Source organism: Watersipora subatra, chromosome 8 (assembly GCF_963576615.1).
Source record: "Watersipora subatra chromosome 8, tzWatSuba1.1, whole genome shotgun sequence".
NCBI classification, from domain to species: domain Eukaryota; kingdom Metazoa; phylum Bryozoa; class Gymnolaemata; order Cheilostomatida; family Watersiporidae; genus Watersipora; species Watersipora subatra.
This window is the reverse complement of record NC_088715.1, coordinates 14492831-14507482: the sequence shown is the minus strand read 5'-3', so window position 1 is coordinate 14507482 and position 14652 is coordinate 14492831. Positions and strand designations below refer to the sequence as shown.

Here is a 14652-nt window from a genome sequence, read left to right as displayed (position 1 = left end):
GTTTTATATATTTTAAATAAAACATGCAGTATCACGTGCACAAACTATGGAAAAATTGAGCAGTTTTTAGTGTTAAGTCAATAGGAGTTCGTAGATCAGCTGATTCACTTTACAAATCACCATGACATTGCGTCATGGTAATTATAGGCCTCACTTGTTTTGATTATTCGCATATCTAGGGTTTACTATATCTATGATGTTACCTCATTATCAATCCTATGCTATCCTATCCTACCTTACGGTAATAAAGCCGTTTAGAGTTGCACAACAAAGCGGCAGCCTAATATTATATACCCAGAACACAACTCTACAGTAATGTCAATGCTTGGTAGTGTTCTCATGTTCTCTGTTTCCTTATCTGAAGTAAAGTGGAGTAGAGAAACACACTACCAGGACTAGTTTAAGCTACCTTGGGTGGTCCTAACACTTTTCAAGGGCTTCTCTCATCCGGAGACATCCGGGTTCAGAGGAAAGGCACCGCCGATACGTCTGAGGATATGTCCAGGTGCAGGAGTTGCCGGAGAAACTTGCAGTGCAGAGATCCAACGCCTTTATGGGACTCCAACTCCATGTCTGGTAGATAGCCATTGATTTGGGTAAAATTCATCCGCCCAGAGGGATCTCTACCAATCCCCTCGTGAGACAGGTGGTACCAGATTACACGGGATACTGGTAGCAGGCAAGCAGCGTGACCTGACCTCCGATTAGACCTTACAGATTTAGATGTGTGTCGTGGTCCTCGGCACTGGTTGGAGATTCATGTAAAGGCTGTCCATCAGTTACCTAAAACATAGTCATAAAAATGTTAACTTTATTAGTACAATCTCAAAAAGTATGTGAAGGTATGTATACACTCACATACACAGTAGTCATACGAAGTCTCGCAAATTCTCCTAGTGAAGCCTCACAAAGATAAATTGACTGTACAACTAGTCATACGGTATACTGATATCACATCAGACCTCATGAGAATTACGATATATATGTATTGTACAGCCAGTCATACTGATGTCACATCAAAGAATCACTAGATACACTAATACACAAAAGACTAAATTACACGTCATCATGAGAATTACTATGCATATGTACTGTATAGCTAGTCATACGGCATACTGATATCACATCAAACCTCATGAGAATTTTTTGATGTATGCTCCTAGTACTAGCTAGTATCAAATGAACTAACCATAGAGTTATCTCCCCCTAGAGTGATAACAACACGAGCGTTTCCTGTGCCAGCAAGGAGCGTTTAGGCTATGCCCCTTTTTTGTGCTAGTCAATCGTAGTGATTGACTAGATTAATAACATCAGCCATGAAAATGGTTAAACAAGGATCATGAATTTCCACAGTTAAGATAGTAATTAATGCTCATATTAAAAAAATGATGATTATAGTTTATTACTCTTATATAATGTATGCTTATTATTTAAAGCAATTCCATACCTACATGACTTGCAAAGGCACTGAATAGAGTGTTAAGTAAGTGAGTTAAAGCAATCAGTTACTCATAGATAAGATAAATAGTCATACTGGGGTTGTATTACATTAGTGTGATGGGAAGCTAATCGACTGCCATCAACTGAAAGTATTGGCATTGTATGGTGATAGAGTGATTCATCGACACCACAGTCCACAAACAGCCCTTGCATGTAACATTAGATTTCAATACATATCAATCGAATACATAGACTAGCTTGAAGCAAAGATATCCGCTAGTTAGTGCACATCCTTGCTTGATGTAAGCAAGCAAAAAGTTTGAAAGTTAGAGTGGCAAATGTTGTTATATTAATTATTATTTATAAAAATAAATTATACTTAATTTTTATCACTCTGTTATCACTCTAGGGGGAGATAACTCTATGGAACTAACCTCGTCATTCCCTGACCTGCCGGAATCATTCCATTTACATTTTTGCCTCCAGCAATAAATGGCGACACTTATGACAACTATGACCAGCAACACTACTACTACAGCCAAGCCAATGGTGAGTCCTCTTATTGCTGGTGTCTTGTCTTCATTTCTCACGGACTCAGCAGATGAAGTGTTGTCTATGACAGTTGATGCTCTGGTTGCAAACAGAGTAGTTCTCAATACTGTTCGAGGAATAACTGTGGTAGTTGATGGTGCTTGTGAAGATGCTTCCGTTGTACGATCTTCACAGGTTTTATTCAGCGCCACAAACTCCTCTAAAACAAACAACCAGTTCCATAGAGACTAATGATTGTTAGCCATTGTACTCAAACTACGCGTGTAAACATAACATAAGAAAATGTAAAAGATTACGCGCCACGCGTAACGTACTCAGGCCTGCCAACCCAAGAGTAGGGCAATGCATGAGATTTGGTTTTGGGACAATTGATGTATCAATGATATTATATATAAAATTGTGGAAATTTGGGCAAAAATCTCACGCAAGTATCATTCATTTTCTTTTTTTCTTTGGTGAGATTGCGTGAGTCTCACCTCATGCCCAATGCTTGAGAGTTGGCAGGCCTGAGCGGCTTCCAAGCGTCACTTATTACCCAACAGTGTTAGTTTATGTACTCAGTGACACCAAATCTCACTAAAATAATAATTTGACTTGTTGCTAAAGTGTGACTCAGTTTAGTTTAGGCAGGATTGGTTTGGGCAAGTTTGGGCAATGAACACTGTCGCTGCATGGAGCAGCGGTGCCTGGTTTGTGATTGTAAGGGGAGATCTGACCAAATTGAGACCAGTGGGAGTGAGAGTGGACCAGTCCTGTGTCCTTTAGCAGTGTTTTTCTTAGTGTTTGGCAATCCGCCACCCAGCAAGAGCAATCAGTTCACAGCTGACTTTACAGGGAGCAACATTAGTAAACTCTGAATTGCAATCATTTTATCACATTTTTAACAGCAACAGTACTGCGAGTTTGCAAATGGCAAAAGGTTTGTTTTGCGATTGTAATTGCGATAATTTTACACGCATTCTGAAAACTGTATATTTCTTTTCAATTTTAAGTTATTGTTGCCTTTGATACTTGTAGATTTCATGGTTTGATGATTAATAAAATTAATTATAGAATCAGTGCATCGCAACCATCCTACTCGCATTCTACTGAACCTAGCGGGAAACCGCTATAGACAGCCAGCCAGTAATAACATCTATGACGGAAATACATCTATGGATGCATAACTCTAGCAGCACCTGATTCTATTGATACTGAGCTATGGATTTAAAACTGGCAGAAAGTAAATCTGGATATTCAGCTTTGTCACGGAGCTAAAAAGTTTTACCAGAGAATACATCTATGCTTTTAGGCAAATAGTATTACTTCGTCTATGAAAACTTGTCATAAAAATAGAACACGAGGCTCACAGACACTGGTCTGCTAGAAAGATCGTAAAGACTTAAAGATGTGGTTGCGTCAAAAAGGTCGATTTAATAAAATTAAGACCGATAAAAGGCTAAAACATCAGCTACAATTTGATGTCATTTTTGTCTTTGTAGACTAACCCTGTCCAGAGATATATGCGTTTGAATGAGGTCATCTTTTAAAAAGCTCAGATTCCAGAGAGTGCTTCATTCGTGATGCAACTAGTGATACACGCGAAAAGATTCCACGAGCGACAAATATAAGATCGCTTCATTAGCCAATCATCAGCACGAAATTTTTATATAGGTCGTAATAAATGTTATTACTCGTAAAACGCGTTGTCCGTGATCTCAAATTTAGGGATTTTACTCTATTATTAAATCGCATGAACATCGATATTTACTAAATTAATTAACATCGGCACTTTAATGAATTACTCGATCAACACGTTTTATTGACAAACAACAGAATTGTAAAAATTACTGTAAGGTTACCGCGAAAGTGACTCCAAGTTTTCTGAGCATCAGGTGGTTAAATTGCTACAGAAGAAGATAGGAGAATGGAGGTGAATTTATCTTTTACTTTGAGTCTTTTATAGATATACTGTTGTGTTTAAATTCAGATTATATTTCTCTGTTTGAGGTTATAATGTAATTTCCTGTGCGCGTGTGCGAGATACGTACATGTATGTACAGTAAGTTCTTGACAGCTCCTTTTTAATCCACGATAGCATTTAGCAATACAATGGCTTAGATTGATGAATATACTAAAGGTAATAATTTTAGTACTCACGAATGCATTTACTAATTAATAGAATTATAAATTTTTGCTATCACCAATCATCGTTTTATAATTTTTTATCGTTTCACCGAGCTATATTTGCTTCAAATTTTCTTTGGCAGTTTAAGGTAGGAAATTAGCTTTATGATTTGACTTTAGATGTTCACTTTTCACTTGTAGAAGGTGAAGAGAATTGATTGATCAATGCACATCTCCAACTTCAAGAACCAAAGCTTCGAATCTTTGGCTTGGTGTACTTATGCTTTTGTTAAACATTTATTCATTTTTAAAATTACTTTCGCAATCTATCTAACTCCCAATTTGAAAGCTTTCAGTAGATACGCGTTAGAATGACATATCTATGAATGACATATATTTATTACATTTGTTTTATTGATTACAGGATGTTCATGTGGTCCCACCAGCCGAAGCAGCTTTGTCAGTGTGGAAGCTGCCATAAATGGGAAAGAGAGACTTGAATGCGTGCTGCATAAACCATGTTGTTTTGTTTGATTTTGCTGCAGTAGATGAATTTGTCTTATTGTATGAGCTGAAACTATGTGAGTGGCCACGACTTGGATGGATATTTTTAATAAAAGCTTTATGATGAGATGAAAATTTTTCTTCTTGTAAAAATCATATAATAAAATAATATTGTTGAAGATAACGCAAAACATGATTTGCAGAACATTGAATACATCCTAGCCCCGTTGACACCTGTGCTGAAATCTTGTCTGATAGATGGATTTATGAAGTGTAATCAGAGCTGCATGGACAGGCACTATTGCATAGCTCGACCATTTGTTTAGTACTTGAATCAACTAATCAAATGTGACCAGTGAATTTTTTTCTACAAATTGATACCAATAATGACTCGATAACGTTGACAGTCGACTATACAATGTACATGACTTTCAGGGATGTAGTTGGTTTCACCACGTATTATTTTCAAAGACGCAGCTTGCTTATTTTACTTAGTAAGAAACTAGTTTCCGGTGTGGGCAATGATATACAGCCTCCTCCCCAGGATAGGTGATGGATATCATGTGGGTGGAGCTTTTGGGGGCTGTATATCATTAGTGTGGGTAGCGACAGAACTGTGCCAATACAAAGACCTTATTCTACATAGTTTGCTTGACATAATTACCGTAGACTGGTAGAATTGGTAATTGGTACTAAGATGTTTACACAGCAATTAGAAGAAGCTAATATGACAAGTGTTTAATTTCCCTTTTTTGAGGCAGGGAGACATTGGTAATAATGTATCTGTAGCCTGATTTAATTTTTTATTCTAGCCAACATGAGCAAATACAAGATAAAATATATGCCAATAGAGCCGCGTAGGACTAGACTTTTATCGCAATAGCCGATGTGAATACAAGAGATAGACAGGCTGTATCACGCGTTACATCATTTTGGGCAAGTCTGGGCATGTTTTTTTTGGCCTGAGCCAAAAATGATGTTAATCGATGTTAATTCGATGTTAATTTTCAAATATCTTGACAATGAGATCGCCTAACGCAACAAACAACATATCAACTGATAGACAAAGAAAAATACTTTCTTTTAAAATCAACTCAAATTTGACGCAACCAAATCTTTAAGCGTCTATTGACCTACTATGGCACTACCTAACCTTGAAGTAGACAGGCATTTAACCAATGATTAATATTGCCTAGTCTCAGCCACACCCTTTGTGAATTATATTTGTGGATGGCCACTCTGCCATTTAAAACAAACCCGCTCTCTCATACACTTATAATAGCTGCTTTTTAAGATTACTAAATAGCTATTTGATCCACCTTTTGTTAAAATAGTAAGATCTTCTGCTAGCTATTCTGTCTTTTAGTGATTAGTCATATGCCTAACGAGTTAGGTGTTGACTTACTTGGACAAAGATTGCAGAGTTGTTTATCATACAAGGTAGAACAAACTTCTCCGCAGGAAAAGATATCCGGTTCAGCAGTAATGCCGTGTACTTTCAAGCATTGATCAGGGTTGTAATTCTTTATGCATTGCCTTCGATTCATATCACATGCCCTATGACTCAGATCTTGTTGAATAGCTTGAACACAGGCTAACAAGAAGCCGATGATAACAGCAGTGATCATCACGTACATGTGTTTGTTTCTCTCTCGAAGCATCTGAAGCAGAAAGCAGGTCAGTCAAAGCTGACAGAGTATGGGCTATGTTATGAATATCCTACTGCATTGAATGACAAGTTTTCACTGTTATATTCAATATAGATAGTACCGACTTTCAATAACTTCAAACACCTGTTGACACATGTTAGTTAAGTCTGTTTTTTCGTTTCAATTCATTGTGCATTGCATAATATTCCTTCTTTCAGAAAGTCTAATTTTAGTTTACTTTCAGTAGAGTTTTAGTGAGTAATTTCCATATTAAAGAATTTGCAGCTGAAGTTACACTAAAACTTATATTATAGTAGGCCTAGAAGGCCAGCACAAAGTTGCTATCAACATCTTTTTGGTTCAGCAAAATATTTTTTCTTGCCATTTAGCCAACTGTTGAAAAACTTCTCTCTACTGAACAACAGCAGCAAACGTTCAACACTGAAAACTCATCACACATAACAGATTGCTGCATGGCTAGAATATCATTGCATAATTTGCATTGCAATATCATTGCATCATGCTGTTAGTTTAGCATATTAGCTTGGAAGATATTTTCTCCTCAGTATGGTCCACTTTTTGGTATGCTATGGAAGATGCACGAGGCAGGACCAACTACAATGTTGCATCTTTTTGTCTGTCTTATATTGTACTTGGTCAAACTAGAGTTGATACCAGGAGCATCAGGAATTCTTATGTATAAATATTGGTACCTTAAAGGTTTACTTGCAACAAAATTCACATTCCAGTTATTTGGTATCAAAACATTCACCATGTTTTATTCTGCTGTGTTGTCGGTGCAAAATATGTGGAAATGTGATAACAAGTTCTTAAAAGCTCAAAAACGAACAGTTAATCGCAGCCATCAAAAAAACGCCGTAGTTTGGAATTCTGTGTGGCTAGAATATCATTGCGCTGGCAAAAAACTTACTGCTGCAATGAATATACACGTTCTAACGTAATATACGTAACTAAAAACAGGGGTAATGTTTCCACATTTTTACTACTAGGGGTTTTTATCTGGTCATCTGTTACACTGTGAAATAACAACACCACAAACTGATAAATATATCATACTTGTATCAGTCATAAACCCAACATAGAATAGTGATTGCTGAAACAACAAAATAGAATGCTATTAGTCAAAAGTTCAGAGAAAGGAGTTCTCTCAATTTGATCCTAGTTAATGTTTTCTTATGCAACTCAATTAGCTATGCTTGTTAGTAGTCTCTCCAATGCAATTACATGAATCGTTATTCGTAAGTAAATAGTTTTTGGTCCCAAATCTGAGGGCAGATTCGCTACTACTGATAATAGTGTATGACAAGTACTACCAACAGCAATACTACTAACAACTCTACTTAGAATAGTAATTTTTTATTTAAAAAAAAAAACAAAGTTAAGGCACTCATATGTACAAGTCTAACAGCTAAGGGCATATTTCAAGTTTTGAATGAGACGCTTATTCAACTACTCGCTGTAGCAGACTAGTTCACTGAGATACACAGGTAACACTCTCACTCACTCACTCTCACTCTCTCTCTCTCTCTCACCCTCTCACTCACTCTCTCTCTCTCTCTCTCTCTCTCTCTCACTCTTTCTCACGCTCTCTCTCACTCTCTCTCTCTCTCACTTTCTCTCTCTCCCTCTCTCCCTCTCCCCCTCTCTCTCCCCCTCTCTCCCTCCCCCCTCTCTCCCCCTATCTCTCCCCCTGTCTCTCTCCCCCTCTCTCTCTCCCCCTCTCTCTCTCCCCCTCTCTCTCTCCCCCTCTTTTTCTCCCCTTCCTCCCCCTCTCTCTCTCCCTCTTTTCCCCTCTCTCTCTCCCCCCTCTCTCTCCCCCCTCTCTCTCCCCTCTCTCTCTCCGTCTCTCTCTCTCCGTCTCTCTCTCTCCGTCTCCTTCCCCCCTCTCTTTCCCTCTCTCTCTCCCTCTCCCCCCTTCTCTCTCTCCGTCTCTCTTTCCCTCTCCCCCTCTTTCCCTCTCTCTCCCCCCTCTCTCTCCCTCTCCCCCCTTTCTCCCTCTCCCTCTCTTTCCCTCTCTCACTGTTAGCACGCAGTCTCCACTCTAAACTCACTGTTAGCATAGTGCGTCTGTCTCCTAGTAGCTACTAAATTGTAAGTAGTTACTTGATTCACAGATGAACCAAGAATGCTTTTGAATAACAGATTTTAGGGATGCGATAAAACAGGTTTAGTCAATAGAATAGTTTAGATGATTCATAGATGATTTCAATTGTTGCGATAAAACTAGGCGTTAACTCAGAATGCTGTTCTCGCTTTCTTCTTTCTGTAAGATCAGTAAGCTGAATGCAGAGGAATGTTTTTCATCCCGTCAAAAGCAAGCCTATTGAAGCCTACAGCTAATACTGCAACAAAAACAAAACTATTCATATATTGATTATTTAATTTAAATTTTAAATATTTAATTTTAAAATTTCTCTTTTGACACCTGTAAAGAACGACATGTATGTTTGAATGACAATATATGTGAAGAAAAAACTGTAAGTTTTATGATAATCTAACTTTTCTTTCTGTTTTATTACAATTGAGCTCAGAATTGAACTGGTCACATCGATAACTTGTGCTTTATAGAAAATACAAAAATATTTTTGTTCGAAACATGTGGAGACAAGTAATGAGCTATAAAGACACAACAGCAAACACAACTTCAATCTATAAGCTTTCAAGATTTAATTACCTAAATTTCATTAAACTATTGAAATACAGATATTGCCTCTCAATTGTAGCATTTCAACCCACGTTTAGAAGTTAATTTATAAAAACTGATTATAATTAAAAGTCTTGGAAACAGACTCGCATATCAACCAAAATGGGAAGTTTTGCATAGTTTACGATATTTAACCAAAAAGACACAAAAGCTACTCCTCACGGTTAATGCCTAATTTAGACTAATAAGACTCCGATAAGACTCTGATAAGACTAATTTAGCCCGTGATCATGATAACTTGATGACAACTTGCTGTGAGCATGATGTCCAATAGAAACATTGACAATTTACAGCATTCTCACAACCTGTGTATCCAATTTTGTTTATTTACCGGTGATGTTTATTCATATTAACAAGTTTCTCAGCTTTAGCAACTTTTAAATAAGACTCACTCTAAACAATGTTGAGGTCTACTTTGATGCGCTCTCACTTCTCTTCTCAGCCTTGGATCAACTGCTGTTCAGATTAACTCTTGTCGCCTTGAGCCGGAGCATCAATCTGCTTCGATGGAGACAGCGGCAACTAAAGATAAGGTTCTTTCATCATGTGAACTATATTTAGTTCATTCTATATGATTGAACAAACAACTAGCATCAACTAGCTGTCTCTTATCTCTATAATTCACATTTATAATTGGAGCATGACGCATTAGGACCTTTGAATTGTTGACACAATAGCTTAAACAAAACTTCCATATACTCGTAAGGTAGCTTTAGTTATTGAATTAGATAAGAGAGTGCTGATGCTGAGACAGACCTGCCAACCCAAGAGTGGGGCAATGCGTGAGATTTGGTTTTGGGGCAATTGATGTATCAATGATAGTTTATATAAAATTGTGGAAATTGGGGCAAAAATCTCACGCATTTTCATTTTTTCTTTGGGGTGATTGCGTGAGTCTCACGCCCAATGCGTGAGAGTTGGCAGGTATGTGCTGAGACCTATATAGGAATATTCTAGAATGCTCTATCTCTGAAGAACCTATCAGTATGACTAGTTCTTTTCTGATGAGGATTATTAGGCTAAGTTGGTAGATGATGTGGCTCTGACTGAATCAGGTGTTTAAGAATCTGTGTAAGGAAACTCTCCGGTTTGATGTGTTAGGAGAGGTACCTTAGCATTAGCCTTGATTCAGGTACTTGACGGGACACTATAGCAGAGTTGGCTAATGTCCATTGACAAACGATAAGATTATTTACAAAAACCTTAGCCTGAGATCCTTAACCTTAATCTCAGTTAAAAACAGAGGAGGATTGGTGACGCCAACCCCTATATAGGTCGAATGTGTATTGCTGCAGAAAGGTGCTTACATTTACACATGGAGAGCTGTGGTATCACACAGAGAGTTATTAAACAAGTAACATCACAGACAATAACATATGTCTTATCACATAACCTCAATCAAGGTTTCACATGCGCAGTGCATGCCACCAATCTACTCAAAACTATAGCAAATCGCTATATTAAAATCAGAATACACTATGCCGCTTCAAAGCAGGAATCTTGTTCAACCAACTTTAGACAACAACTATCTCATCTAGTTATTCTCAGTCACGTATAATGGGTGTTTAAAACAGTGGTCCAGCTTAAAGGTTGACCTGCAACAAAATTCACATTACAGTTATTTGGTATCAAAAGATTCACCATGTCTTACTCTGTTGTGTTGTAGGTACAAAATATGTGGAAATGTGATTACAAGCACTTCAAAGCTAGAAAACAAAAAGCCGCTGTAGATTGGAATCAGTATATTTCTCTGACGTAGTCATTACAGTTAATTATTGTCTTGTCACGTGATGTTCTCACATGAATTGAAAGGCCAATAAAAAGCTCAATATAAAACTTTTAGTAGCACTAGTTTATGACAAACACTTCGGGTTTTACCGAAGACCCCGTATCAAATATAGATACTCGCTACTTTACAGTTTTGTTTCGGCTTGGTCTAATCGTCTAATCTGATCATGTGACCGATACTTTGCGAATATCTTCTGCAGCATTTTTCGATTATCACAGGTGACCAACAGGCTCGTCATGTTTATCAGACAATGATACGTACTCCTTCGAGCTAAGTTTAAAAAGTTAAACAAATTTTTACGGTAGGTTATGGGATATCAGTGCTGAAAGTCACAGCATTACAATGACAATAAAATTGATGCGTAAGAACAATAGACATGGTTTTATTGAATGCGTGAAGAATTTTCGTGAAAATATTTCGACGAAGGAGGTTGCATGAAAGTGTAAACAGAAGCCATTTCCTACAACTACGTCACATTTGAGCCGTTTTGGAAACAGAATCCAAACTACGGTGGTCTCGTGATGGCGGCGATTAACTGTTCTTTTTTGAGCTTTTAAGAGCTTGTAATTACATTTCTACATATTTTGCACCTACAACACAACAGAGTATGACATGGTGAATCTTTTAGTATCAAATAACTGTAATGTGAATTTTGTTGCAAGTCAACCTTTAACTGCTTCTAAATTTCATTTGATTCATTAGTTTGTTATTAGTTTAATTTCTCTTTGGTCACTCTTTATATTATCAATGATGCAGAAGCTTCTAAATCATTGGTATTATCCATTACCGTGTGTGTAAGATTCTTGCTTTTCTCATTCAAACTCATTATATAAGTTTTATATATTTTAAATAAAATAGGCAGTCTCAGATGCACAAATTATGGAATAATTGCACAGGTTTTAGTGTTAAGTAAATAGAAATTCATAGATCAGCTGATTCACTCAACACATTATCATGACGGTGCTAACGCTATTCATAGGCCTCACTCATTTTGATTATTTGCATATCTAGGGTTTACTATATCTATGCTCTCTCCTCCCTCATCTCTCCTCTTCTTTCTAACTCCACTCAGAATAGTACTTTTCATAAAAAACAAAATTAAGGCACTCATATGTACAAGTATAACAGCTGAAGGTTTTAATATTTAAGTATATTAATATTTTAATATATTAAATATTTTAAGTTTTGGATGAGACACTTATTCAACTACTCGCTAAAGCAGAATCTACTGAGATACACAGGTAACTCACTCACCCTCTCTCCCACTCTCTTTCCTCTCTCTCTCTCTCTCTCTCTCTCTCACTCTCTCTCACTCTCTCTCACCCTCTCTCTCTCTTTCTCACTCACTCTCTTTTTCTCACTCACTCTCTCTCTCTCTCACCCTCTCACCCTCTCACTCTCTCTCACTCACCCAATCACTCTCTCTCTCACCCTCTTTCTCACTCACTCTCTCTTTTTCTCTCTCTCACTCTCTCTCTCTTCCTCTCTCTCTCACCCTCTCTCTCTCTCTCTTTTTCACTCTCTCTCACTCTCTCTCTCACCCTCTCACTCTCTCTCACTCTCTCACCCTCTCACTCACTCACCCTCTCACTCACTCACCCACCCTCTCACTCACCCTCTCACTCACTCACCCTCTCACTCACCCTCTCACTCACTCACCCTCTCTCCCTCTCACTCACCCTCCCTCTCACTCACCCTCTCTCTCACCCTCTCTCTCTCCCCCTCTCTTTCTCCCTCTCTCTCCCTCCCTCTCTCTCTCCCTCTCTCTCTCCCACTCTCTCTCTCCCACTCTCTCTCTCTCTCCCCCTCCCTCTCTACCCCTCCCTCCCTCTCCCTCCCTTTCTCTCCCTCCCTCCTTCTCCCTTTCCTTCCCTCTCCTCTCTCCCCCTCCCCCCTCACAACCTCTTGAGCTCAACTCGGAGATGCTGGCTTCAGTGCGGGGCATGGATAACAACTCAGCAATGCTGACTTCCGTGAAGGTGATTTTGTGAAAGTGTATGCCACAGAAGACATAAGACATGATAAGGAGAGACAAAATCTAAAAAAATTGGTTTCACTGAACCCAATCGATATGGTAAAAAGTACATACACAAAAGAGGCTGTACAACATATCGAATTCTCTGAGTAAGGTGCTGTTTCGAAGGTGCTGAAGAGAGCAAGGTGAGTTGAGGTTGCTGAAGAGATTAAGGTGCTGTTTCGAGGGTGCTGAAGAGAGCAAGGTGAGTTGAGGGTGCTGAAGAGAGCAAGGTGAGTTGAGGATGCTAAGACATGGTGAATCTTTTGATGCCAAATAACTGTACATGTACATACATGTACATATATAATCCATTGGTTACTCAACTGCTTGATTTACGGTATGTGTTTAGAATACATTTTATTATTACACATATTTATGACTGCCTGCATGTACTGATTAGCTCATTTCTCTTAATTAAACTGGGCATGTGAAAAGTAGAAGATATAGAGTAGAATTAGAAAACATAGAATTTTCCCACAAGCATTTGTTGCTTCTTATGGAAGTAATGTTACATGAGGATGGTTTTTTATTTGTTTCCACTTCATAAATTACTAGACGTCATTCTTTACTAGACGCCATCCCATTATGAAAGTAATCTGAACAGGCGATGCATCAAGTTATCTATCTCGTGATCCTGACGGTACATAGCTTGTTTGCTGGGTTGTTCTCGTTTGCTTTGGTTGTGAATGTAGTTTGTTTTTTTTCTTTTATTATATTTATTTACACATTAACTTTTAAAGTTTGTCTAAATATTTATGGTCCTGCAGATCATTTGATGAGCTAGTTCTTGTGAGTAAACTATTGAGGGTCTTACTATAAATTAAAAACTGTTCTTTCACAGGTGCTGCTAATGTTGTTGTTGTTTTTGTTGACAACAACAGTAAATAAATACAAACAAATAAATATATTAATATTTATACAATAAAATGAACAATTATCTATGAACACAAAAGATCTGAGTCGGTATCGGAATCGGATTATTTTTCAATAAGAATCAGTATATCGAATCGGTATCTGAATCGACTGGCGAATTTAGCATCGGGGCATCTCTAATTTCAACCGGAAATCGCAGCGGGATATTCGGATTGTAGGGCACGCGTGCTACCATTACATTACTCAATCACCTAGCCAATTCTGGAAATAATTGTGTACATACTTATTACATATGACGATCTCTCACACCGTACGGGACTGGCAACATACTAGCATAGATTAATAGAAAACGACTCACTTGTTCGTCCTTTCATAATCATATCTACAGTGTATATCGCATCAGCGGAACAATCTAGAAGTATCCAACCCTGAGCGCACTCAACAGAAGCAATGTCCTGCACAGTAGTGCGAGGGCGCAGCACCTCGTGCACCATTGAACCAGGCATTAGTGATTGCAGATTTTACAATCTGAATTTTGTCCAAACAAAAACAAGGTAATATTGGAGGCACCAGCTGTCCTATTTGAAAATATCAGGGTCCAGCCAAGCAGACTAAGTCAATACCAACTCATCTGTGATTTTAATAATTAGAGAAACTCACATTTTGACCTAAATACATGCTGATCTAAAGAAATTGACTTTTTGACCGAAAAATACCTAATTCTGACCTAAAATCTACTAACAGGTAGATATGCAATATCTGTCAAAATTCATCGCTTAAATGCATTATATTTCACACAAATATGTTTATCAACATGCTGATCAGAACAATTCCTATTTTAAGAGATCATTCTAGAATTAGTAGGTAAAAAAGATAAACAAATCTAGCTGAAAGCAAAACAACAATGAGCGGAGTAATTGGAAATCACTTTTTAATGAGCTTACAATAAAAATGAAAACTATAGATTACTTTAATTTTGTTATTCAAGAAGTAAATG

General features: G+C 37.8%; 1 protein-coding gene across 1 annotated transcript; it reads right to left on the bottom strand.

Annotated features, from left to right (window-relative positions):
* Positions 1-85: 85 nt before the first annotated feature.
* On the bottom strand, positions 86-9492 carry LOC137401993 (uncharacterized). The gene is made up of 4 exons (XM_068088463.1): positions 9369-9492; positions 6008-6263; positions 1875-2191; positions 86-783 (listed from the first exon to the last, which is right to left on the bottom strand). The coding sequence occupies exons 2-4, from the start codon at positions 6261-6263 to the stop codon at positions 712-714; spliced, it is 645 nt and encodes a 214-aa protein (XP_067944564.1). The 5' UTR covers positions 9369-9492; the 3' UTR covers positions 86-711.
* Positions 9493-14652: the final 5160 nt, after the last annotated feature.